This window comes from Meleagris gallopavo, chromosome 9 (assembly GCF_905368555.1).
Source record: "Meleagris gallopavo chromosome 9, MGAL_WU_HG_1.1, whole genome shotgun sequence".
NCBI classification, from domain to species: domain Eukaryota; kingdom Metazoa; phylum Chordata; class Aves; order Galliformes; family Phasianidae; genus Meleagris; species Meleagris gallopavo.
In genome coordinates this window covers 13,057,143-13,080,609 of record NC_139412.1, presented here as the reverse complement: position 1 = coordinate 13,080,609, position 23,467 = coordinate 13,057,143, and the positions used below count along the sequence as shown (strand labels likewise).

The 23,467-nt window shown below is 39.9% G+C and overlaps 2 protein-coding genes across 5 annotated transcripts in view; one reads left to right on the top strand and one right to left on the bottom strand.

Annotated features, from left to right (window-relative positions):
* DCX (doublecortin) overlaps positions 1 to 23,467 on the bottom strand; it is a 136,562-nt gene that overhangs the window by 103,529 nt on the left and 9,566 nt on the right. The window lies entirely within an intron of this gene.
* Positions 9,104 to 17,639, top strand: SERTM2 (serine rich and transmembrane domain containing 2). Its single transcript, XM_031554688.2, has 2 exons — positions 9,104 to 9,567; positions 13,947 to 17,639. Exon 2 carries the CDS (start codon positions 14,486 to 14,488, stop codon positions 14,762 to 14,764), a length of 279 nt encoding a protein of 92 aa, XP_031410548.1. The 5' UTR covers positions 9,104 to 9,567; positions 13,947 to 14,485; the 3' UTR covers positions 14,765 to 17,639.

The window sequence follows — 23,467 nt, the reverse complement described above, 5'->3', positions numbered from 1 at the left end:
CAACAATTCACCTTTTGCAAACAATTGAGAGAACAGGAGTTCATCAAACATAAGTGGCCAAGTTAATATTCAAAGAACCAAATCCTTCACTAATACCTGCCTAAATGGACAGGGGATGCTAAGAAAGGGTAGCTATAGCACCTGCTGGTGATGTTAAGACTGCAATATTTGCTTTGGTACTCAGGACTGCACAGGCCAAATAAGGAGCCAGTTGCTTTGACGATAATGCTGGCATCACATTCACAAACAGCTCTTCCAGGAAGCCCAACTCTGGGAACTGAAAACACAGGTGGTGGAAAAATGCCTAGAGAAACCATGGTTCCACTGAGAATTGGCTGCGGTGCAGCCCAACAGAGAGCATTGCTATCACAATCTTTGGTCATCAGTACAGTGACTTCGCATCTGAATGTGTGAATGATCTCTTCAGGTCTGATCTCTAACACCGTACTTTCATTTAAATGTACATGTTCTCAGGATAATCTTTGTAGGACTGACCCCTGCTGAGAGACCCACAACATCACATACGCTGTATGTGGTCTAGTCACAGATTAAGAAATGAGAAGTTCATTGCATTATTTGTACACTTGTTACTTCTTTTTCTTGATTATTTTAAGCCTGTCACTAGAAGAGCAGCTGAAGCAGGAAGAAATGTTAACAACAAACTGTATGCAGAAGGAGATTTTGTGCTTCTTCCTATTGCACAAGGCTAAAATTCTATGAAGAGAGAGATTTTGTTGGCATCAGGAAGTAAAATAGAAAACTGCTATCTGTTGAAGGAGTAGAAATGAAGCATTTGCCCTTTACAGAAGGCAGCATAGGCACATAACAGACACTGACACAAAGTAATATTTCCTAAAGCTATTGTCAGGGGAAGGGTTGAATGCCTTTATCACCAGTGGAGTCACATAGATGTATAGAGAGAAGATGTAGCCCAGAATTGACATTTTCTTTAATCTTTGTACATGGAATGAGTACTGGAATAACAGGAACCTGCCAGAGAAAAAGCTAGTTTTCAGCATCAAAAAAGTATCTCTTCATTGCTACAGGGGAGAAGACTGAACATCTTACTTGGCCACTGCTGCCCAGCAAGGCTTTCTGCTGCTTCCCAGGACAAGAAACCTCTTCAAGAGCATCAGCTGAGCACAGCATAAGATCTCTAAATGGTTGGTATTTTGAATCAATGCCTAGGCACTAGGCAAGTCTGGCTTTTAAGAAGCTGGGAGAGGTTAGCAGTGTGAATCTGGAGGATAATGATACCTCCTACTTTCAGTGGGAACTAAGAGAGGCTGTGTGGAATGAGGCAGGATGTGATAGGTATTTTGGACCTAAAAAGAAAAGGACCAGACAACCAAGCAGCAGACTTCATGCTGTGTGCTATCAGAAGAACCATGTGGAAAATTTTTCTAGGTAGAATTGTTTATCTGTATTGTAAACATCTTCATTTATAAACAATGAAGCAATAAAGCAACTTTTGTTGATAACATGCTAAAAATAAACGGAGAGATCAGCCTGCTGATAAAAAGGAAGGGAAGTTCAATGAGGTCTTTGTCCAGCCTATTCACAGAACAGTGACTTCCCAGACAACTTGATCCTGGAGACAGAAGGGAAATGTGTTTTTTTGTGACACAGATCTGGGGGAAAAACCAAACTGGCTATTAATATTCAGGCACAGTAACCTTGCTTCACCAAAAATGAATAGTAATTAAGTGGAACTGGCCACTGAGTTTGTTCTGTTAGTGACCCAGAGGCTGAGGAAGAAAGAATTTGTGACTGCTATTAGACAAAGGCAACAAGTAGAAACACTCCCTGTCTGTGCCATAAATATATAACAACAGCTGTTACAACTGAGACTAAGAGAATGTCTAGGCTGACATCCTGTCTCCGCTGTTGTTGGAAAGAAATAGATGCTAAAAGCTGTCATACAAAGAGGCCTCCAGTAAATCAGGGGAACTCAAACAGTCACATTGTGCAGTTTTCTTCATACTACTTGCTTTGCTCCTCTTCTGCATTCTAAGAGCACCAAGTGGGGATTTAAATTCAGAACTAACCTGAAATCACTGATAATGTTTTGCTCCTACTATTCTACCTGAGCAGAGAAATAAGAGCATATTTTCATCCAGTGAATCATAGATTTCAAAATTGCTTCATTTGACATAACTTCTTGCTCCTTCAGTACAGTAGAATAAAGTAAGATACTGTTACACAGGGTCAGGGCAACACATGGTGTCTGTATCACAGCACAAATCTCTGGGGCTCTTCAGCTGAAAACGACAAACATTAAGGTATAGATGCTTTCAGGAAGAGGCAAGAGAAGAACTTAGAGTCATGGCAAGAGAGGTTTATATTACTGGGAAGGATCAACTCCTGGCAAGTGGATTGTGGATTAAAGGAAAATACCTGAGCAACTTCTTTATGAAGCTACAGCATGAGGCATAGGTACTATTCCAACTGATAACTTCGACTTTTAGACAGTTTTAGACAGTTTAATCCCATGCCAGTCAGGTAATGCAGCAATGGCTTTCTACACTTGATTTTGTATCATTTTAGCTTAAACTATTAGTACATTTGACAGTGGCTAAGCTTTACTGTGCTTTCCTTTATAGCACAGATTGATACAAACTGAGTTTTATTCAAAATCATGGTGAAACAATGTGGCAGAGCAGAGATGGCAACATTTGCATCTACTACTTTTTTTTTTCCTTCTTCTTCTCCTTGTGCAAGGATTTCAACCATATTTACTCCAGATGAGTTTTCAAAGAGTTCATCCAGCTCTGGGTGGAAATGCTGATATCTGAAAAGTCAAATTGTGTGGGTGGGTAAAGTTCCCTCAGCAACATATTTCATAAATGAGAACTGAAAAAAAGGGATTTTCTTCTTCAGGATCAGAATGAAAACAAACCCAAAGAAATAAAAGATGATGTAATAGGGTCATCACAAAATTGTTTTCTTTACAGTATAAACTGTTGTAATTATTATTTAATGACTGGAACTGAAGAACAGTTCCCCCCTACACATAGGCATAAACCCATCTGTTAACTGTGAATCATGCAAATAATGTGACATCTGAGACTTTAGAGAAGAGTTTAACTGTTTTGCAGCTAGCATTCCCTATACTCTACCCACTGTGCATTCAGCTTTGTGGTCTGCCTGTGAGGATTTAGTTATAATTCAAGATATCTGTTCATATTTTAAAGGTTCTGAAAGTAGTGACTCATGGGTCCTTGCCAGAAGTGAGTTTATAAGTGCTTAAGTTCATAAATGCTCAGCATTCAGACCAAAATAATACCCTGCATAACAGTGAACACCAGCATTAGGGAAGTTTGCTCAGGATGAGCTCTAAAGAAAGCTTTTAACTTTGTAATCACAGCACTGCCTGGCAAGTTCAGGTGGTACCTTCAACTGTAACAAGAGGAGAGGCACAGATTGAGAAAAGTTTTAGATACAGTTATACATATTGCAACATCATCTCTGTGAAGCACTTTCCAGGGAATCACATCCTCAACACTTCAAGCTGGTCCTGCAAGCAGAAAACTGTGTGAAGCCCGAAGAGTCAAAGGGTTCCCTGCACAGAGGTCCTGCTCTGTGGGGACTGAGATCGACCTTGTGGTGGCAGCAGGTCCAGTAGCTCAAGACTGACTCACTCACTTGCCATAAAACAATACTAAGTGGCAATGAAGGCAATGCTAAGCTGTCCAAAGCCTGAGCATGGGGCAAGACTGAAGGCAAAAAAAAAAAAAAAAAAAGTAGAAATAAAAAAGTACATTTTCAGACACCATTAAGAATATCCAGAATTTCAGGAAAACTACATAGAGCACCAAAATACAAAACATTCACATTTCATGTGTATACACAGATCAACCTGTTGGCTTTGACATGTATGTCCATGCCATGTCTCCCCTGGGCACAAGTCCCACTTTGGAAGTGGGAAGAAGTAGTTTCTGAGCTACCCAAATCTCAGCAAAACCTGCACTGCCCACGCAGATGGTAGTTCCTCTGGATGATGGATACTAGTCTCCTGAAAGCTCGTTCTTTACTTTGCTGATAAAATAAGGCTGGTTATGAACAATTACTGCACACAGACAGTCATGCCAAGATCATCCAGTAAGTAGTGCAGTTGGGCTGTAAGACAAGCTTGGTTATGAGTGTTAGAAAAAAATGACTTTAAACAACAAACAGAGTGGCTCAACATCAAGCAAGGGCCACTCTGGTTGTATCTTAACAACTGGATGGGCAAAAATAGATGATCAGCACATCCAAAAGCTTCTCCAGGTTTCCCTGAAGCTCTTGGGTCCAGAAATTGTGCTGAAGTCCCTAACAATAGGTACTGCAAGAGCTGTCCTACTTAGGAATAGTAATAATGGTAATAATAATCTAGACCATGGGCTAGAGAACAGTATCTGGTTTAAGTTCTATCCCTGACTCATTTTTCAACTAACTTTTTTTTTCCAAGACCAACAAGGACCTGTGTGGGACTTCTGTGGAAAGAGGCAGTTATGTACTTGCATTTCATGTGGAACTGATTTTTAGATAGCCCTCACTCCCAGGGTTATTCATACAACACTGCTCTTTCTACCTGGCCCTACCAAAGCTAGATCTCATCAACTTACCTACAGAAAGGGGATCTGCAATGACAATCTTTACAAGCTCCCTCAGGAAAATGAAACTTAGGACTGTTTCAGACAGAATTCTGTCTGTGGGACAACACAGTCCTTCACTGACAACAGTAAATCAGATTAGAAATGTTCCTTAAAATTAGCAGTAACATCATGCTAGACTGGATTTCTTGAGTTATCTGTGGGAGAATGAGTTTTTATAAATAAACAAAACCATAGCAGTATTTTTGAAGAATGAAGTTCAAAACAAAACCAAGTTGTCAAAATAGCCCAAAGCCTTCCAAAACAATAAAACTTTCAGTCCAAACACATGAGCATTTTGAGGCACGCTATACTGGGCAAAACAAGACTGCATGGGAATGCACAGGAGAAAAAGGACTCAGCTCTACTGGAGCAGTGGGCACATGGCCACATGCATGTCTGTAGCACTTTGTATTGACAGACTGTTTATGGAGAAGTGGTGGTAATTTTTCCCTTTCTGTGAAGCAGAAATGAAGTAGAGACAAATCAGCACATTTACTTGAGACCCTTTGTGGTCTAAGAAAGAAAAACTCCAGGCAACTTCCTTTGTTTTCAGGGTTGCCATCCGATTGACTGCAGTGTTTCTCCTCTAAAGATGGTGGCAGCTAGATCTATTCCATGCAAATCTGAATGAACAACAAATATTTGGAAGTCCAAGAATTCACTGAAGACTTCTGTTCCAAAACCTACTGAAACAAAGTTTTGTTTTCCACTTGTTTATCATATAGATCATCTGACACTTGGAGTCATGGTGTGTAATGCTGTAATGCGATGGAAAGTACAGCAATAATAGTGGAGTGGCACAATCCTAGGCTGCAGCAAGTGAGAACAAGCTGAAATGCAGCAGCCATGGACGTGAAAGAAAAACTGCTTACTTTTGAAAGGCCTCTGGTAGGCAGGGATCTTGCTAGAAATCCCTCTCCTCTATTGAGGACCCTTAAATGAAGTCTGGGAAGGGGTGGTTCCTGGTTCCTCTCCTGGTCACTCAAGTACATTGCATGCACCTGAGCTCCCCAGGTTGGCCCTGCTTTCCCACCAGGTGCTCAGTCACTGGTTCAAGCTGTGACTTAGCTTGATTTCCACTACATGGCTAAAAGGACAAAATACATTTAAACAAACAAACAAAAAACCAGATTCCACTCTGCCAAGTCAGACAGCACTAAGTGCTGTCACTTGCTTTAGTATCTTTTCCAGAGTAATTCACGCTTTTGTTATATAGAACTGTATATGTTTATACAGTTCTGGGCAGAAATCAGCAACCTTCTGACCTTTAGAGGAACAGCAGGCAGTCCTAGTTACCCAGTTCTCCTCATGGCATCAGCACTTCTATGGGTGGTTGGGACAGGAGATGAGGAAGGCAGGAAAGGGAAAGAACAGGTCTTTTTCCATGTAAGAGGTCTAACACCATCTGGGCACCTTGGGAGTTGGACCTCGTGGCTAAAGAAGGCCTGGGCACCTGTTTGAGGAGATGTCCTATGGATAGCTGTACAGCACAGCAACACAGCTTGTAACAGCAACAACAGCTGCTGAAAATCTGATGCCTGGCAGCCCTCCTCAAGGTTATGTGACCACACCTCACTGAGGGACTAAATAACTGTAAAGTGCTTTGAAAATACAAAAGTGCTAAGTATGATTATTAGTGCCATCCGTAATGAATACTACTAGAAGATCACAGTTAATTATGAGTTAATTGTAAGTTATCTCTGAGGGGTGAAGAGAGTGAATTTCCTCTAAGCCCTTTGAAACTCCGGGCAAACTGAGCTGCCTTGGGTTCAGTCAAACTCTCATACAGGCAAGGATTAACCATGTAGGTGGAAGAGGGAAGCTGTTTTAACAAGAGAAAAAGGTAAAGACAGTAATGAATAGATAAATGATAAACTGGTATTGAGTGTAACCTCAAAACAAGAAAGTACATTCAAACACAAAGCATTTCAGACATGCCATCTGAATTAAATCTGCTCTAATTTAACACACTTTCTTTCCATCCCTGGAACTGAAAACTCAAATATTGTTTCTGTTTTCTGTCATCTTTGACAAATGCATGACACCTACCAAGTTGTATTTCTTTCCAGAGTTCAATAAATATCATCTACATTCGCAGAAGAGGCCTCCACTTGATCCTGGCCCTCCTACACACAAACAGATCTGAATTATCAAAGGTCTCTGCAGATGACAGCTTGAATAACCTGGGATGTCTCAGCTGCAAAAATACAGGGAGAGAGGAGAGCCCAGCTCTGTCTTCATTCTCTGCAGCTACACTGAAATAAAATTTTGAAACATCCAAAGTAACCTTTAGTTGGTTCATAGAATTCATAAATTTGAATAACAGAAGAATCCATGAAGAAACAAACAGATTATAGCCACTAATAATCACTCACATCTCCTTGGTCCTTGTTAAAACCAAATTTCATATCTGTGGGAGTGTTATGAGAAAGATGTATAGAAAGATGTATAAAATTAACTGATCAACACTTGGTGCACAGGTCAAACAATGTGAAGAAAGGAACCTAATGAGGACTCTACTCTTCAGCTTCCAGATTTCTAACGGCTGCTTGAAAAATTATTTTCCCTGGATTCTTATCTGTGTATTTCCAAGGTAATTTGTATACCTTTATATCACACAGATTTGTCACTGACTGTTCCAAGAATTTGCATAGAGAGAAAGCCTTACATACTTCTGAACAATTCAGGAATTCAGCAGTCAGTCAAGCAATTATTAGCTTCAGCTGGTATAAACTGTGACATTATCTAAAATTCATCTGTTTTTATTATACCCTGCTACAAAGGAAACAAGAAATCCAAGTATGCCCATCCAGCAAAAAGCAGCTTGGATCTAAAAAACGGAGAGAATTTCCTGCAAAAACAACAAAGGGAAAAAGAGCTGAGCAGAGAAGCTGGGTTGCAGGGTGAGAGAGATCTTTTCATTTCAGCAACACTCATCAGCATTACACAGAAAGCTGGGTTGCAGGATTTCAATAGACGCCTATCTGCCTCTTCTGAGTTTCATAACTCAACCAGCAACATAATTTGTTTAAACAGTGCTCTCACTCATTTCTCCTTAAATAAAAGGACATGTTCCCACGGTTTTGAGGTGTCATTGGATAGTTTGTTGCTAAAGGAGAAACTGGACTGATTCCAGTAAAAATACGCATGCAGGGAATCATAGCACAAACAGCAAAATAAGGCACTACACATAGCACTATAACAGAGAAAACTTGAAACCCAGAAAAGGATCGGTTTATAATATACTCCTTCACTCCAAAAGGATAAGAGAGTTATGCAGCTGTTTTTCATTACCCTGTGGCCCGTCTGCTCGGGCAGTTGAGATAGGGAACTACCAGGAGAGAGCTGTTCTAAGGAGATAAAACGTTTGTCTCATCAAACAATGCTTGAAAGAAAAAATGAAATGCTCTTTCCCGAACTTGCATGGGACCTGTTTTCCAGAGGGAAACCTTGTTGCCAGTGCCCAAAGCACAGGTTGAGAATGAATGACAGCCTCTAGTCACTGGAAGCTACCACAAACCCACAGTAATTGTGGGCCTGTGGGTCAGGTTTAGCTAGGACATAAAGAACATTGGGAACAGATACTCAGGCTGCATGTGAAACACAGCTACATGCAGCCCAGTGGTCAGCAATCACAAACCGCAGCTTCCCTGTCCACATCCTGGTCACCTCCAGCTGTGCTCCTCTGCTGGTAAAACCTTGGGGCCCACTGCACACATCCCAAACTGACATCTGCTCCCCTGAAAACTGAGCCACTTTGTGTAAAGTAAGCAATCTTGATCCTGTCAGCCTCCTGAAATGTGCACACAATGAAAATTCTAATTTTCATACTGTTTAATTTGTATAGTAACCGGAACAGTGACACAAAATACCTGCATTTGTCAGCTGGGGGTACATAATAAATGCAGGTCAAGTGACTTGAGATCAGGACTGTTTAGGTTCCCACATCAACTTCAATTCCTCCTGCTTCTTTTCAGCAGGTAGATCTGAGCTTCAAGCAAAAAAAAATTTAGCCACAAGGCATTCAAGCTGGGGGTACACTTATTAACAGTGTCAAATTCCTCAGGGGATAAATGAACTGTAAGCTAAAACAGCCACAGACACCTCCCCAGAACACCAGACACTAAGCAGTAAGAAAAAAACAACAACATAAAAAGCAACAATGTCAAAGAGCAAGGTTTGAGGGTCCCAGATGAAAAGTGACACCTGCCCATGATTGCAAACAGGATCCCAGCTGGGAACTCTCCCCAACTAATTCCACCCAAAAGGGGAAAAAAAAAAAAAAAACAACAAAAAAACAACTCTGCAATTCGCAGAAAACCAGAAAGAAATTGATACCCTTTCTTCCTGGCTCACATCTTACTCTGCAACTACAAGGAAGCTCAGTCTTGTTTACCACTTGCAAGCACGAAAGGGTTAAGAAGAACCTTGCACAAACTTTGCTGTGTGATGAGCTGGCAGCCTCCCTCCCTTCCCTCCTCGCCTGCAGCCGAGATGCAGCAGCGCTGGAGTGCTGCGATCCTCTCTGCTCTGACTGTTGCCTACTGCTGCTGAGGGAGGGAATTACTGGCTTACACTGTTTCCATCCAAGCAGTGAAGCACACAAAGAGAAATCTCCTTGTCTTCTACTCCTATTGCCTACGAAGAACAGAGCATCAGCTCTGATGCTGTTGAGTCAGATTGTAAACTGACATCAAGACTTGGAATAAGAGCCATACCTGATATTAAACCACACGAATTCAAGAGCAAAGGAGAAAGCAACAGATATGCCAAATGCACTAAAAAGACAGTATCCTGAATCCAACAGTAAGACTGCAAATTTTTGTACTAATCCCACTACCTAGGAGGAGATATTCCTTGATACATCAACAAGCTCATGGTCCGAACCAGCTGCTCTAGTGCCTAATCCCAAAACTCCTGCTTCTGAAAGGTAACTATGCTTTATTCTGTTCTCTCCCTATGCACTGTCACAGCTGAGACACTACCATACTGACTTGCATTTCAGCATAAGAACAAAAAACACCACCACTGAAATAAGAGACACTCCCCTCTCCTCTCTCTCAGATACTCCCTGGAGAAAACACAAGCCATGGATGGAACTGATATTTAAAAACCTTGTTTGCATTTTTTCAACAGTCTTATCTCTAAAAGTCACCTAGACAGAATACACCTGGTAGTGTCTGTGTTCTAAAAGAAATGTTTCTGTGCTTGTTAGACAGCTCAGAGCACCTTACTGCTTTGGACTAATCATTCTCTTCTGTCCCACTTTACTCATTGCAATAATGTTAGTATTAGCTGGAAAAGCAAAAGAACTCAGTTGCCCACACTTTCAGAGATGCCCTGCTAGCAGGTGACACTTAAAGCAATCTGGAAGTAAAAGGAAATAAGTGAGATAAGACATGAGTTGCAAAACAAATTTCTGTTGTCTGTCTGCATTGTTTCAGGGGAGGTTAGGGGGGGAGGAAGGGGGAAATATCTTTTTCTCTGCTTCTCTGTGACCTACAAAGGTGCAAAGGGGCCATGCAGGCTTCCTAAGAACAGGGAAAATCTTGATAGTTCCTGAAGCTGCAGAAGGAGAGTGGTAATTGCAATACTCATGAAGTTTTGGCTCACAGATTTGCTCTCTTGTTAAGACATACTCCAAAGAGAAACTTCATTGGTGTTTCGTTTGGGGCATCTATTTTCATTACTGTTGTTTTGCTGTTGTCGTTTTCTTTTATTAAATGAAGTGTTCTGTTTTTGTTTTTAATACTTGCATAAAAATGAGCACAAACTGCTGAAAAGGAAGTGTCTGTTTGGAATCAGTCTGTATCCACTGAGCATTAGTGAGCATTAACGGTGCTTGACACTCCTTAGAAACTGATATATTGTCCAGCCAGAGTAGAACAACAAAGCCCTGATGAAGAACATAGATCATAGTGAAGTTTGGCCCCACTTATGCTGCTCTGCTCTCTAATAAATCTCTACTTAATTTGTCCTCGTACTGCTGGTCTCCAAGGGTAGCCAGGGAGACTTTGTCTGTAGTATTATGAGTTACACAAAGTTATAAATACTAATCTGCTTTATACACAGGTTTTGTAGAACCTTTGTGTGCCCATTTACTTTCACATTACCTTGATCTCCACGGTCTTCAAGTCTGCATTCCTTAAACGAGGGAGTTCAAGCTGAATTTACTAACATCCAAAAAGATACATTCACTGAGATAACTGGCAAATTGAACAGCAGAAATCTTTACTGCTGCCTGGAGCTACTGAATTATTTCTGGAAAGAAAAGATGTAGTTAATTTCACAGCTTTTAACAGCCCGAGTAGTTGGTCGCTCCTGACAATTCTATAGTTGAGACTACAAAAAAATGAAAGCTGTGCCAAGTCCCTACTGCTAATACTTTCTACTGTTAATCTGCTCCTTTTATTAATTAGCAGAGCTTTCTCAATTCAAGGTCTTGGTTTATAGTTAATTATTGAACTTAAGATTAATGTCCTTAGCATTCTGCAGTCTAATTTTATAAAGGAGGAGAAATCTTAATGGCTTAAGTAGAGAAACCAGCTCTGACTTTTACTCTCAGTGAAACAGCAGAGGAGATGGGCATTGCTCTGTGCTTTAATGCATGCATATGTCAGATTCCAGATTGACTACATTTCATTATCAACAAGGAAATCTTACTAAATACAAAGGTTTAAAATGATATGAAGGTTACTGGCCATATTAATTTCCACCTGCTTTATGTCACGAGAATATTCCTCACAGGGGAATACTTTTCATTTATGTCATTTATGTCTGAAGAACAGAGTTAAGATACATAACCCTATGATTGCCTAAGTGCTTGGTTATGACACAGCCTTCACATCCCCTGCTCCTGCCTCAGCTCCAAACCTGCTCAAGTCAGTACCACAGACTATATAACAAGGCTGCAATTTTTGCTCACTGGTAGAGACCTTGAAGGGTGCCCCAAGGCTGCCCTACAACCAGACAACAAGACTAGTCCACAAGCATCTCCGGATGTTCAAGCATGCTTAAGAGTTGCTTGCTTTGTCACTGGTACACTGGGGGCAGAATAATACAGCACCCACAAGGGTTGTGGGAGGCTGCTTGCAGTACCCACATCACCAAGAAGCAAATGGGCTGCAGAAGTTCAGAATGTATGCTTCTGTCCAAGCTCATCCTCAGGGTTCAGTACAGACATATCCACTGGGACCTCTAGACATGTGAAACATTCCTGCTCAGGGCATGTGCACCCAAAAAGTACACTTCACCCTACCCCTCTCTCTTTCCATCTAAGCTGTGAATCCACTTGTGTGACCAACAGCCCCCATCTTCTGTTTCTTACATTAGGATCCTGTTGCATGTCTCCTCCAGTCAGAGAAAGATATTAAAATAGTCACCTTAATAGCATATCAGCACCGTATTACTAACTAATGGCATTTTTATAGACACCTTTCATGTTTACAACTTAGCAGCATAACAGGAGGGCTTACACATACTAACATCTGCGAATCACAGAGAACTGGTTACTTTATTTTGGAGGTTGTAAATCAAAGAAGTTGAAAATCCTGAAGGACTAGGAACTCTCTCTTCTAGAACTGAATACATTTAATATACCTCAAGTATTTTATTCTAAAGAACACAAAATCACTTGTAATTAGGAATCACCACAATCTGAAGTCTTTCTTAATTTATTCCATTTGATAGAGCTGTAGCTGCATTATTAATATTTGCATTTTCTCCTGAAGTCAGTTGCTCAGAGAACTAATCATAAAATGGAGTATGTACGGGAGGGAAACCCCAAATCAACCCCCACTACATCCTAACTGAAGCTTTCAAATCTACAGTTCCCCCAAGCTGTTCAGCAGCAAACTGCATATTCCGAAAAACAAACATTTCTATACATACTCTAGCCTTAGATGGACTGGAAATTTCTAATAGCCTTTTTTTTTTATAGTAGTGCTACCTGCATTTGTGTGTGAGGATTTCTGTGTATACTGTAAACTTTGTTTTCTGGGGAGATTTATGATCTGTACATAAAAAGTTTGTTTGCCTTGGTTTGCAAGACTTGCTACAAAAATACAATGCAAATGCTTTACTTCAGTTATTCCAGCAAAAACAGGTGTTGCTGTTTATAGGTACCCTGACAACCCAGTGGCTACATGCCCAAGAGAGTTTCAGGGGAATTTTTCTTCAACTATACCTCGGGGATACTGGAAGTACAAGCGTACCCTGCAACAGAAACAACGGGTTCTAACAAACAAAAAACGTGTAGGGCGCTTGCTGGATTCTTGTTCCCTTCTTCTAAAATACCTAATTCCATAGACCGTGAGGCCTTCTCTTACCTTTAAGTAAGAACCAGAGGAGACTAATATTTAGACTTGCATGGTCTTTCTCTGAACTTCATAGAATCATGTAATTATAGGGGCCAGAAGAGACCTCTGGAGAGCATCCAACCCCCCTGTTAAAGCAGATTCCCTAGAGTAGGTTACACAGGAAGGCATCCAGACAAGTTTTGAACATCTCCAGAGAAGGAGACTCCACAGCCTCTCTGGGCAGGTTGTTCCAATGCTTTGTAATCCTCAAAGTAAAGAAGTCTTTCCTCATATCTATATGAAATTTCCCATGCTCCCTTTAGTGCCCATTTCCCCTTGTTCTGTCACTGGGCATCACTGAAAAGAGCCAGCCCCATGCACTTGATTCCTGCCTATTAGATATTTACAGGGTTTCTACTCAGCTTTTTCTTTTCCAGGCTGAACAGCTGCAAAACTTTCAGCCTTTCATCATTAGGAAGATGCTTCAGGCCCTGATGATCACTGTGGCTGTCCACTGAACTTTCTCTAAAAGTTACCTACAGAGAATGTTCTTGATTTGGTGAGCCCAGAACTGGACATGGTGCTCCAGATGTGTCCTCACCTCCAAGGGAGAATCACCTCCCTTGACTTGCTGGCCACTTTTCTTGATGTACCCTAGGATACCATTGGCCTTCTTGGTCACCAGGACACACTGCTGGCTCATGGCCACCCTGTTGTCCACCAGCACACCCAGGTCCTTCTCCACAGATCTCCTTCCCAGCAGGTCAGCCATTAACCTGTACTAGCACATGCAGTTATTACTCCATGGTTGTAGAACTCTGCACTTGCCCTTGTTGAACCTCGTAAAGTTCTTCTCTGCCCAATCTCCACTTAAATAGATCAGAAGAAGCACTGAGCCTAAGCGGCTCACAGGACCACGACAAGGGATTAAACTCATTTCTTATCTAAAGCTATCACATACAGACTAGGCTATTTTTGAACTTGCTTTCATTTCTCTCATTTTTCCTTCTAGACAGACAACTTTTGATTATGCATTACAAGAAACTGGAAACTCTGTATTCCAAGCAAGCATCAGTAACCCTGGATTAACAGAGAAACTTCCCGCAGACTCCAACCTTCCCCATCTCATGCAGGAATAAACCACCTGCTGTTGGAAAAGCCAGCAGAAAACTTACTCTTTTTGGAAAACAGCACTTGCAAAATTATACAACCCCTTGCAGATCAATTTGGAAGAAGAACCAAAGCATTTCACTTTCCAAAGGAGGTGGCCTACTAGAAGCAGCAGCCAAGGATTTTGAGGACAAAATAGAAGATTGGTGGCCATGTAAAATACAAGTCTAGTGCTTGTTATCATTATGATAGCAACTATAATTTACAAAAGCTTATTACTTGCAGTCTGCTAACTCCGTGAAACAGTTTGAGGACAAGAGGATAGAGCATTTCTTCCTGAATTTTACGCAAGTCATATCACCATCTGTCTTCTTTTGACACCAGTGAGGTAAGACATTAAAGTTGAAAGTAAATAGAGAAAATGTAGCACGGTTGACAGCAATGACTGAGATTTATTTCAAATTCCATGGAAACTTGACTGGACGTGTTCATTATCCAACTCTGGCTACAGAAGTAGACAAAGCAGCAGATAAATATTCTGGTCTCTATGTGTATGTGGGATTGTTCTTAACAGTTCTGGCAATCCTTCTCATACTGTTTTTCACCATGCTTTTGCGCCTGAAGCATGTTGTTTCCCCAGTCACCACACCTCCAGAGAGCACTGAGAATGGCCAGCAGTTCACAGATGTGGAAATGCACTTCAGGATTCCTACCACTTAGAGACCCCCATGAAAAGATGTGGTGAAAAGAACTTCTGCCCACCTGTATGAGCCCTATAATTTACTGCATAACCATCAACAGCAGCACAAAAGACCTGTTGTCATGAACTCAAACTCTGACTGGCTGGGACCCACTGGCTGTTAATCAGGCAACATGTGTGCCTTACATTATGAAAATCACTGCTGTCAGACTCATGTTCCTCTAAAAAACCCTTGCAGAATACGATGAAATGCATAACCAGGAAAGACAAAGCAAAGAGACGCATATCAGAACATGTACTGGAGTCTGTATCTGCTGTCCTATTTCTCTGCCTGAGAAGAGACTATTCAAAGTTAGGAGACTTAAGTGCAAAAAGCCTACAAGGCACATACAGAAATAGCTGGTGGTCTAGAAATTCTCAGACATTTCTCCTATTTAAGAAAGATAATATTAAACATCTTTCCTACTTGAATGGCAGACTTGTACAACAGTTTCAGTAGTAAACAAATGTTTCATCACCTGCTGGAACTATTGGTTTCTCACACTGAACTGTTCCCCATAGAGATATCAGAAAGAGCACTTAAAAGAAAGAAAACTTCATAAAAATTTATAAAATAAAAACAACAGCAGGAAATGAGCAGCAAGAGAAAAAATGTTATGACACTACTTCTTCATTGCTCTCCTTTAAATTAACTGAGCAGATTACAGATGCAGTCATATCTTACAGCCTTCCCAGTATCACTTGGTAACTAAAATGGATTGTAACATTTGGGAATAGGATGGACATTGTTTTCCTAACAGACAAATTCAGAATAATTTTCAATCTCATACTCATGTTGGGTTTTCTTTAGAGAAATTTCTTTTTTTGTTCTTTAGACAGATGACTTCTTCCCAAGCTTTTTTCGTTCTTTTTCTCCGTAGAAAATTAAAGAAATGCCAAAATCTGGCACTGCAATAATGAAGAGGGAACAGCTTTGGATATAGTCTAGTAGGGAACACGCAGATAGAAAGCAAAACAGACTGAGCACTAGAAGACAGGACTGGATTCAAATATCCTGGTGACTCAGTTAAAAGAATGAGAAGAAATGTTTACTTAAATTTATGAAGTAACAACCTGACCCCAATCCTCTCACCTATGAAAGATACACAGATAAACTTATTTCTGTAGATGTGAAAAATGGAATAAAATAAGGCATAACAGTTCCGCTGCATCTTAGAGGTAAACTTTGAAGAAGATTCAGCTACACCTCTGAAGGGCATGGATTTCACCCAGCTTATCTTCTCTATTACAGAAGATTACAGAACATCTCTAACATGGTAATAAAGTCCTCTGGTACTTTTCACTTTTGCATACACTTACTGTCAATTCACTTTGTCCTCTAAGGGCCTGAAAAGTGCATACTCCCCACATAAAAATATTGCTACAAATAGAAATGACACTGACTCCACAGTCAGTGTCAGAAACGATAAATTGTTTCTCAGATGCTTCATGTCCACAGGTGCTTTACTTACACTTATAAGTCTGTGTATGGGTGAGCTGTTTTTATGAGAAATTGCCTTTTTAGCCAATTCTGTGGGGGAGAATGGAATAACAAATTACATCCATACTAAGTATGGTTGGTCCACTGATGTATTCAGCACAAAGCTATTTAAAAAACCTGCTTTCTCATATTGAATAGCACCATTTATATAACATTTACAGACTAAATCTTAGATTATGTTAAATAGCATGTTGACTGTAAGAGGAATACAGTAGCCATATACATCTATCTGGAAAAGAAGGTAAAAAGCTAGATACCCTCAAGCTTTCTGCCATGGGCACAGCACAGATCAGCGGGCAGGATGGTTGGGTCCTTCAGGAGTGCTACTCTCAGCACTGCAAAAGAGTCCAAATTCTATGTGATGACAATTTGAATATTAACCCAGTTGAGAGATGTGGCTGCAACATTTGTCAATGACACTTAAGTGTAATGAAAACATATGCAGATTAAATTGGCTTGGTACATGTCATGTATTCAGCTATCAGGGTGCAGTCTAGCCCAGGGTCAACATCCAGCTTGCTTTGTGCAACCTCTCAGTTTATTTGATGCTCCATTTCAAACCTGTAATTCATTTATGATTCAAATAAACTATCATACCAAATCAGCAACTAAAACATTAATCTTCCAGCACACAGTCTGTGGAAAAGCTTTCTTTATGAAAAGCAGTAGGAAAGATTCAAATACTAACAAAAAAAATATCAAGCCTACTAATGAAAAATGACAGTATCAGAATCTGAGCTTGCTCATGGCTCTGATCACAGCTGAAAAGCCACAAGAAATAAGAGTCAGGAGTGGGTTTTTGCCTTGTTAATTCAGAAGAGCCCTGTAACCCTTTGAAAGTTATTCAGTGTATAGTTTATACATCATTACATCGTATCTTAGGTAAACTGTGTATATTTGCATATAACAGTACTAAGAAAGACAGCCATATCTCCTAATACAAAAAAAAGCTAAGTCTTCCTTTACACTTCCTTCATTTCAAACAAAGTATCAAGTCCATTGAAACATCTACATTCTCAGAGGTACTGTGAGTGCATCATTTGTACAATGCCAGCAAATTTTAAAGCTTGCATTTCCTATTTAAAACAAATGTATGCTTTTCCTCCCCAATTCATTTCCATTTGTGAAGTTCAAGACATCATGCCTGTAAGAAAAGAGACTGTTGAGGTGTTTTGACCTGGGTTTGCTGAGGGGACGAGTCAGCTACCAGGAATGCTAACTGTAACATCTGCATGGATTTGCTGGATCTGAAGATATCATATCCATACCACCTCCTATCAGTTTGTTTCCTTCTCATTTATCTACTACAAAAAAAGTTGATTAAAAAAATCAAAAATAAAGAGACATCACAATCAGCTGTGAGTCATTGATTGCTCTGTACTATTAGCAGAATGCTCTCAAGCTATGGATCTCAGAGGCAAGTTCATATGCAGAAATAGGTTCAGGTGGTGCCAATGGATTTCAAATTACCTGCTGGCCTCAGGAAGGCATCTCTGTAAGAAGACCCCCAGCAGTCTTTGTAAGTTTTGCTTGAACCACAATAGCTTCCTTGCATCTTTAGTACAAATCAGAAGTAGGAGACATGACTATTTATTAAATTCACCACCTCCTCCATTCTGCAGTTGTGGAGAAGACCGACACATGAAAATTTAGTTGCATGCCTCGTCTACACCAGAAAAAGAAATATGCCCTCATCCTGCACTAACATGTGGTAACACAGCAGTGCAGATAGACAGCTACAGCATTAAAGCATGTTGCAAGAAAGATGCCGGCTCCTCCTGCTGATGCCATGAGTGAAAAATAGCCTTAAACTGAATTTGAATTTTGAGTCTTAGATTTTTTTGGATTCATCCAGATGTAGGTAATGCCAAGTTGTGAAACCAGATCTTGAAATTATATGGAAACATCTGTTCAATTCATACGTAATTGTGAAATTACACTCTCTATACTCCCACTTGAATTTCATTTCTATGTAAACTTGTCAACTGAGAAACAAATGATAAATAATTCAGAAGCCATTTCCCTCCCTTCCTTGTCCTCTATATTTATTAACCCATTTTCAAACTATAATTTGATCAAGCTAATAGCCACATCTTCCAAAACTGACTCTCTCCACATTTATCCTGTCTCTAAGGTCAAAGTTCTACTCATGAGTCCCATTTATTAGCAATCGATTAAGATACAGCATCCTGGCACATGCAAGTCAAATGAGACCTCATGCTTTGTTACTTGACATCTCTTCCTCTCTGCAAGCAATTCATATTTTTTAATCTAGACTGTTGTCCTCAGCCTATTTCCTCTTCAAGTCCTGAAACACGCGTACATCAATAGCTACTGGCTGATATCTCTTTGTGGCTTTATGAAGAACAGACATACCTACCAGCATTACAGAAGGATGAGGTAGAAAGCAGCACCTATTTGGGAAACTTCTACATATCACAGGCACCCCTGCAAGCTGACGTTGGACAGATAAATTCTTCCTTAAAAAGCAGGGGACATGCAGAAGCAAGTTGTACTTGGGCTACCTTTGAACTTTGTTGGCAAGCAAGTGCTGGCTCTACCTACAGGACAGCACAAACCCATGAGCTGGATTTGAATGCATTACAGGCTCGGGCACTCTGCACCACCTACCCCATCATTCTTCACATGTCCCTTACACATCATACACAGATCAGAATCCTTTCTTTGTCTCAGAACTAATGTATAGTTGTTTCTAATACTGCGACACAGGGTGCAACTGGAGATGGCTTTTTAGGGCAATGTGAGCTTGTAATATCAGCTTGAAAGACACAAACCTAATTGCCATCTGCTGAAGATAAATTTAGGATAATCTCTGTTTTATACCTTATGCCTTAGCAACCCTAATTCAAACAAATTCATGCTCATTGTAGTCAGTGTGCAGCACTTTTTATAATGTTACTCAATAATCCTCAGGTTACCAGGAACTTATCAAAATAGCTGAGGCATAATTAGTACTTAATAGCCCAGGAAGCCAGTAGGAGGCTTCCACCAGCAAATCTTACAGCTTGTCACAATAGAATTAAACCGATGTGAGTTCACTGTTCTTTACAGTTTTTTTTTAATGCTACAAGAACCAGGAAAAATCTCAAAACAGTCCTTACAGTGCTGCATTTGTCAACATGTGAAGTCCAGGTGGTAACATGATACCAGTTTGCACTCTGTACATATTGGTACCTAGTGGGAAAGAAATGTCATTCACTGTTGTTGAAAGCATCCAACAAAACAGGAGCATTCTGAATTCCCTTGGTTTTGCCTAGTGTTGTACTACATTATATACTAAGTTTTGAAGATATTTATTGTTGTACAGCATAACAAACACTGAAGGGACAGCTGACAAATACAGCACATCAACATCCTCCATAGATGCAACTGCAAGCTACTCTGGAAGGAGCCACTGAGATCAGAATACTGGGGCTGTTTTGCCTTTGTTTCGCTTTTGTTTGCAAGTACATACCAATTTGCTACCAGGCACACCATTGCCCCACTGTGTTAAGTCCACATACAGGCTGTTCAGAAAGCATTAGCATCTCCCATTGCAGGAGGTACAGTTAAGCATTCACAACAAGCACATACACACTTGGCCTAGGTGAGATTTGGTGAAATTTCAACTTTTCCCATGAATTTTGCAAGACTTGGAAGAATTATATCTCCAAAGGGATACATTAGTGGAAATTCAGTGCTTTCTGTGCCCATGCTAGACAATAACAACGGGGTTAGGAAGAACTTACTATGCTTTAAGGTAGTGGGATGAACCAGATATCCTCTTGAAGGCCTGCCTGTGAGCAGCTGCCTTCCATATTCATGAGCAAGTTGTTATTCAGACAATGCTTATAGACAACACTTCTAAAGTTGATGTCACTCATGCCTGTTAAAGGCAGGAATTTTATGAATATCGGTTAGTTCAGCAACTTTGCCTCTTTTTTCCTTCTGCTGAGGAAACCCGAGAGCTGGCTTACACCTCAAAAGCAGCTGACAGAGTAAGACACACAGCAGATACAAGTAAAACTTTAAGTCAGAGTCCATTTTATATAGGCACACACATATGACACATAACAGTAATTCATACAACAGACTAGCAAAGTGTTATTGTTAGATGCATTCATAGTATGTGGTTTTAGCATTCTCCTACTCATGATTCAGCTCAGTATTTTAGAGCAGGCAGAAGGGCCATACAGTATCACTCTCAGAGACAAAGACATCTCCAGAATCAATTACTCTCCTGGGGAAAGACAAACATGGCAAACAAGTGTCCCCATGGCCAGAAAGCAATGAGAGCTGTTGCCTGTCTCTGAGGTGATTATTTCCAGCTCTACTGGTCTTTCACTTCCCCAGGTATAACCTTTCAGCAGTAATTTTTTTCTTTTTTTTTTTTTTTTTTTTTTTAAAGTAAGCTGATCTGCAAAGAAAAGCAACATGCAGTCCTCCTCCTGGGATGGCTGCTTATTCTTTCTTGTAGGTTAGTTTGAAAGATCATCACTAGTAAAGATGCAAAAACCTTCTGTTATATGAAAATAAGAGTTTGGACTCAATTCCACCAGGAAGTTGGGAAAGACATTTTATGCAAATTCACTGTTAAACACTGCCTTTTTTATTAAATACTGCAGGTTTAAAACCTCAGAATAAACAGATGCCTCGTGACATGCACACATGCAGTTACTCGTTCCTGAGTGACTGTAGTCTAGTCTTTGTCATTCTTATCTATAACCACCCTCTATCATGCTGAAGAAGCTTTACAGCTCTTCTCTCAGCTGCTGACTTTTTTTTTTTTGCTGTTCAGTTGTCTTTTGAACAACCCTCAGTAGAGCTTAATGAACCACCTCACATTTACAGAAGCCCAACCAAATTTGTGCTGGAATTTAGTCTGAAAAATAGGTCTGGGAGTGAGGAGTCGGAGGTTACCCTTTTTCTATCTCAAGCAACCCATTTCTTGTAGTAACACATCTGGTAACAAATTACAATACACAAAGCATTCCTGAGCTAGTTTGGGGTGCCTCTAAACTTATTAGGAGTATAGCAGAAGATTGTTTCGGCCATTTTCTTATCACATCTCTCTATTATTACCCAACAATTATTGTCCAACATTATTCATCAAGTAAATGTCAATAGATCTACCAACTTTTAATTGACAGTAAAGGTCTTAGGCACAGAACAGTCAGCTCTTACATAAAATAAAGCCTAGATAAAGGTTGAGAAGAGTCTCTACTAGCTATTTCATATTCCCTCCTTGTCTCCCAGGGTAATCCTCTCCCTTTTCCTTTTTTTGTTGTTGTTGTTGTTGTTTTCTTGTTGTTTATTTTTTTCCCCTTCCACTTTGGTAAGAGGCTGGCACAGGTTCTCTCTGGCTCTTTATTGCATAGAGACCTTTAAGATCTTTTGTATTTCTAGGGGAATTAGTTCTTTACAGAAGAAGGGTTTTTTCCATTATAGAATTCACACCATAATTAGACAAAATGATGGGCTAAGTCCCACTGGATAGAATACACTGTAATTGGTGTTCATTTTTGTTACATCACTCTAGGGAGATCATGCTGATTCCTCCTATTGCAGCCACTTCTGCAGCAGCGTTCAACTTAAAACTGATACATCATTATTACTTAGTACCAGCAAATATCCTTAGGCGAATCAAGTCTTGATAAGTCTGATGTAAAAAATAGAATGCCCCAAAGAAAATTGAAAATAACTTGCATTTGCATTGCTTAGTTTCCTAAGCAATAGATTTCAGCAACCATGCTTTGCCCTGTGTTCCTTGCTCAGACACCTTTGAGCTCAAGTCAGAAAAAGAACACTCATCATGGCACAAAAAATACACATATGTCAAAGCAAAACACTCAGAAGACATTGTTCCAGACTACACAGTAAACAATTGATTACTATCATAAGATACTGACCACTACAAACAGATATTGATATCGTGGAAAACAACAATATTTAAACAGTTTATTTCATCTCACAAACCAGTAACAAGGACTAGTGATATTAACAATTAAAAAGTTACAAATACTTGGTTAAAACTGAAAACACCACTCAAAAATATTTGCTATTATCTTGCTGTTTTCAGAAACCAAGGATGCACACTATTAAGCTCACAGTTAAATTCATCTCAATCACAGATTTATTTTTATGGAAGAAAACAGCATTCTATGTATATGCAATTATTCTAGCTAATTAGCACATTGGGTTAGACTGTTCACAAACCAAACATTAAGTGACTTGCATAATATTCCAGCAATGCATTGTGTAAGTCCAGTCTCAGATTTATGAAGTTACAAGAGTCCTCACCAACTCACAAAGTGAGAAATAAATTTCCAGGTGCAGAGAACCAAAGGGAATGATTTTGCCTATCATGACAAATCTAAGACCCTGGAGGGAAATGAGACACTGTAGTTCAGAAAACATTTCCTTTTGATCTTAGACATGAATCATTTCAACATCAAAGTTCATTATATTCAGAAAAATTAACTTATATTTATTAATCATGCCAGAATTGTCATTGTATCTGTATCAACAGTGGGGTCTGCCAGGCAATTATATCGATTTCATAAAGAAAAGAAAAATAATTTTATTTGCTTCATGGTGAAGGCATTGGATTAACTTCAACACACTGATAGGAACCCACCACACTTCTATATAATGGTTGCCCAGCAGCCTGCAAACCCCCTCAGACAAGTTTCTAATGACCAATTGCCCACATCTTCACTGAAAGCTCAGTGCTATTACCAAAGAAATGGGCCATGCTGTGACATATGAAGAATTTCCTCAGCCTTACAGTTCCATCTCCCAGGCCAGGCAGAGACATACTTGTATTTCTGCCAAGTACGTTCTACCTCTCCTTTGGATTGATTAAAGACTTCAGTCTACTCTCAGCTGCCAGCACAATCTGTGATATGCTTAAAAGTCAGATAAATAAAACCAAGGCCCTTCATTTGGACTAATTTCTTTAACAATGAATCACTGTTTTAATATGGAGCAGTAACAAGAACAGCACTTTGTAGTGTCACTAACAGGAAACATTGGTATACAGAGCCTTGCATAAATGAACAATCACTGTATCTGAATCTCTTATTTTCATGAAAAAAAAAAATGAAGACTGTTACTGTAGATGGAAGTACAGGTGGTCATGCATAAGTGTGCTATAGGGTGGAGAAAATGGGATTACAATGAG

Bases quoted from the DNA above. Each gene is read 5' to 3' on its own strand.
- SERTM2 (XM_031554688.2), top strand. From the start codon at position 14,486: ATGACTGAGATTTATTTCAAATTCCATGGAAACTTGACTGGACGTGTT.